The following is a 3,207-nucleotide window of genomic DNA, read 5'->3' as shown; positions in this document are numbered from 1 at the left end:
GGAATACCTGTACTGCCCCGGTGCGCAGGGGCACGTAACAACGTCAGTACTGCGGGCAGGATTTTGCCCTGTGGCTCTGCCCTCTTTTCCTAACCCCGCTGTGTGCATCGGAGCGCCAGTGCCCTGGCACCCTCCTCGAGTGGCTGCCCTGGGCTCAGCTCCAGGTGTCTGCAGGTGAAGCTGGGCTGGACACGAGCACGTGCAGCGGACATGTTGCCTGCATCCCACTGGAGATGCTAGGTGTGACTGACGGTATTAGGGCTTTGTCCTCCCTATGGTGAACTCCTCAGCAGTCCTGGTCTTCATGAAAAGCTGCTCCTGTGCTTTGTGGTGTGGTTAAATCTGCACCTGGAGTCAGTCCAGTGGATTTGCTTTCTTGCCTGTGGGGCAGGTGTGTGTAGGACCTCCAGGCACTTCTTGGCAATTGGCTCAACTGTTGACAGCTTCTGCAAGTTCAAGCAGTGATTGTGAAGGCACGGAGGCGTTGTGGAAAACTTTATCCGTGTGTAATGTGAAAGTCGTTTGGAAGCCATATTTGCAGAGAGGTGTGTGACAGCGGCACAGCGTGCTCTGCAGCCACGTCTTGAGGTTCCTGCTCCACGGTAAGACCTCTGTGGCGATATGCTCATGGAAGAAGGGCGGTTTAAGATTTCCCAGTTGTTTTGTATCTAGGCATCCTTGCTTCCCCATTTCTTTCTCATCAGCCTCATCTCTGAGCTCTTGCTGTTTCTTTCTGTTTGCCCTGGTGGCACCGAGGGCCAGCTAAAGCCCTGCTGCCAGGCTCAGTGTGCGTCATCTTACCTCCCACTGCTGTGCGGAGCCGAGGCTCCTGTCGCTCGCTAAGCGCCCCAAGCTGCACTGAAGGGTTAGCAGCTTTCCAGCTGTGCCAGATGATGCTCTCTGCCAGCTGGGAGGCCAAGCACCCCAGCAGCAGCTTGTCAGGAGCCAGGACACCTGGACTGCTGCTGCCAAGGGGTGAGGTACTGTCCTCCCTTCTGTGGTGAGCTCCGGGCACCATGGGTGCTGTCCGGCTGGGAGCTCCTGCCCTGCACCACGTTTGAGCTCCTGTTTGATGCCCATGCCATGTGGGGTTCAGAGTTTGTCCCATCTCCCTCAGCACCTTGTAGACTGCTGAGTCCTTTTATAGACAAGCATTAAGTGTATGGACTCACATTCTCATTTTGTTTCTAGCTTTATGGGAAAAGGTAATGTGGCTTACCTGCAGTTGCTGGAGAGAAGTCTGTGCTGTATTTTATAAGTATTTAAATTCAAACTTGATGTTAGAAATATTTATATTGACTCACCTTTTAAAACATTGCAATGTGCTCTTTTTATAAAATCTTAAGCAAAGGAATATATAGAAGTTTCCAAAGATCTGTTTGATCACACAACAAAAATGTATTTTATAAAGACCTTGACTCTCAGAATGAGTATTTCCAAGAATGTATGTAAACTGGATGCTCAAAACCTTACTTACCTTAGTACATTTCCTAGAAGACAGAACTTTGAAATACCTGTTCATGTTGGTTTACATTTTTATTTCTTTGCTATATTCCTTCTGTTGCAGTTTGCTTACACAAAGCCATGTCTGAGTCACTAAAGAAAACCATGAAAAAGCTGCTGTTTTAATAAAAAGAAGTGAAATTTTAAACGTTTTCATATTCTCATGCGTTAGCACCTGAAAAAATAATGTACTCAACTAGCTGCATGAGAGAAAACAAAGAAGCTTCTGTGTCCTCCTCATTTAGATTCCCACAAGGCATCTAGTTCAGATACGCGTAGTGTGCCTGGGAAGAAGTAGGTGACTTTAGCCTTCTGACTTGGGACCAAGTATGTCTGAGACCGACCACATGATGTCACCTGGTTACCTCCATATTTATTAATCCCAGAAAACTCTACAGCTGTAGGAGGTCACCAGGGCATGAAAGACATTTGGGCCATACTCTCTCAAAGACACCTTGCCGGTTAAAAGATTTTCCCGATTTGGGAAACCAAACAACCATCCAGTAGAGTGGTTTTGCTCCACACAGTGTAACAGCTGAGGAGTATGTTGTTTTAAGTTGCGTTGCTTCAGCAGAGGATTGACGGTGTAAGAGGTATGCTTTAGGTTGGACACTTGTTCTCTTGCCTCAGATCATTACTGTAGAAGAAGCGAAACGACGAAAGAGCGTTTGCAGTTACTATGAAGAAGAAGATGATGATACTTTGCCTGTCTTAAAGCATCACAGCGCTCTCCTTGAGAATATGCACATAGAGCAGGTATGGCTAGAAAAACCTCAAGTTTCCTTGTTAGCTGTGGTGCTGTCTCTGCTGAGTGTGGGACATTCTGCCTTCTGGAGGCAATACCAATGCTTTTTAAGAATTTGGAAACTACTTAGTATGTTGGAGTGTCCTTGTGCAAGGTCCTGTTTGCTGCAGCACTGGCTCACCTGGAAAGCTTATGTTTCTATTTTGGAGCTCTGGAGTTTGAGTTGCGATATTGAGGACTGGTGACGCTTTCAGTGCTCGGGGTGGGGGTGCCAGTTTTGAAATCTCTTTCACAAGTGTGAATGCAGACAGTTGGGCTCAGAGTACAAGGCCACATGCATGTGGCGGAGATGTTAAGCTGCTGGCATCAGCTTGACAGCCGTTTGGCTCAGAAGCCCCTGCAGAAAGGGAATAGTCTGGGGCACCACCTGTGACCCAGCCCGTTTAATATGTAACCATTTCCCCCTGTTCATTGCCCAGCTCGCCCGGCGCTTGCCCGCACGAGTGCAGGGATATCCGTGGCGGCTTGCATACAGTACACTGGAGCATGGGACTAGCCTGAAGACTCTGTACCGTAAATCGGCATCTCTCGACAGTCCAGTTCTCCTTGTCATCAAGGATATGGACAACCAGGTGAGGCGTGCTTGTTCTGTGGGGGCTGGACTGAAAGGGCAACATTATAAAAAGTGATCATGATGAAGTGCTAGTCATACTGTGACGTGACATCATACCAAAATAAGACAGTGGTGTTTTCTTTTTTATTTTCTACTGCTTAAACTAAACTTTAAGGCAGGAAAGTACATCAGCACTACTAGAAATACCACCCCCCCCCCAGCTTCATAATCACAATGAGTGCTCCTTTTAATAGTGCCTATGGAAGTATCTTCCATGAGGTATCTCAGTTAATGAGCTGTCGCAAGTAATGCTTAGGAGGTCTAGTACTTCAGTAGCTCTTAAGAG

General features: G+C 47.5%; 1 protein-coding gene across 2 annotated transcripts in view; it reads left to right on the top strand.

Moving 5' to 3' along the window:
• The window catches only part of LOC104626294 (nuclear receptor coactivator 7-like), a 17,009-nt gene that overhangs the window by 11,258 nt on the left and 2,544 nt on the right, over positions 1-3,207 (top strand). For both annotated transcript variants that reach the window (XM_010294180.1, XM_010294181.1), the window contains 2 exons: positions 2,134-2,259; positions 2,728-2,880. In XM_010294180.1, coding sequence (XP_010292482.1) covers positions 2,134-2,259; positions 2,728-2,880 — 279 coding nt within the window. The remainder of the gene's footprint in view (positions 1-2,133; positions 2,260-2,727; positions 2,881-3,207) is intronic.

This window comes from Phaethon lepturus, unplaced genomic scaffold (assembly GCF_000687285.1).
Source record: "Phaethon lepturus isolate BGI_N335 unplaced genomic scaffold, ASM68728v1 scaffold43509, whole genome shotgun sequence".
Classification (NCBI taxonomy): Eukaryota; Metazoa; Chordata; class Aves; order Phaethontiformes; family Phaethontidae; genus Phaethon; species Phaethon lepturus.
This window is presented reverse-complemented; position numbering and strand designations above follow the sequence as displayed.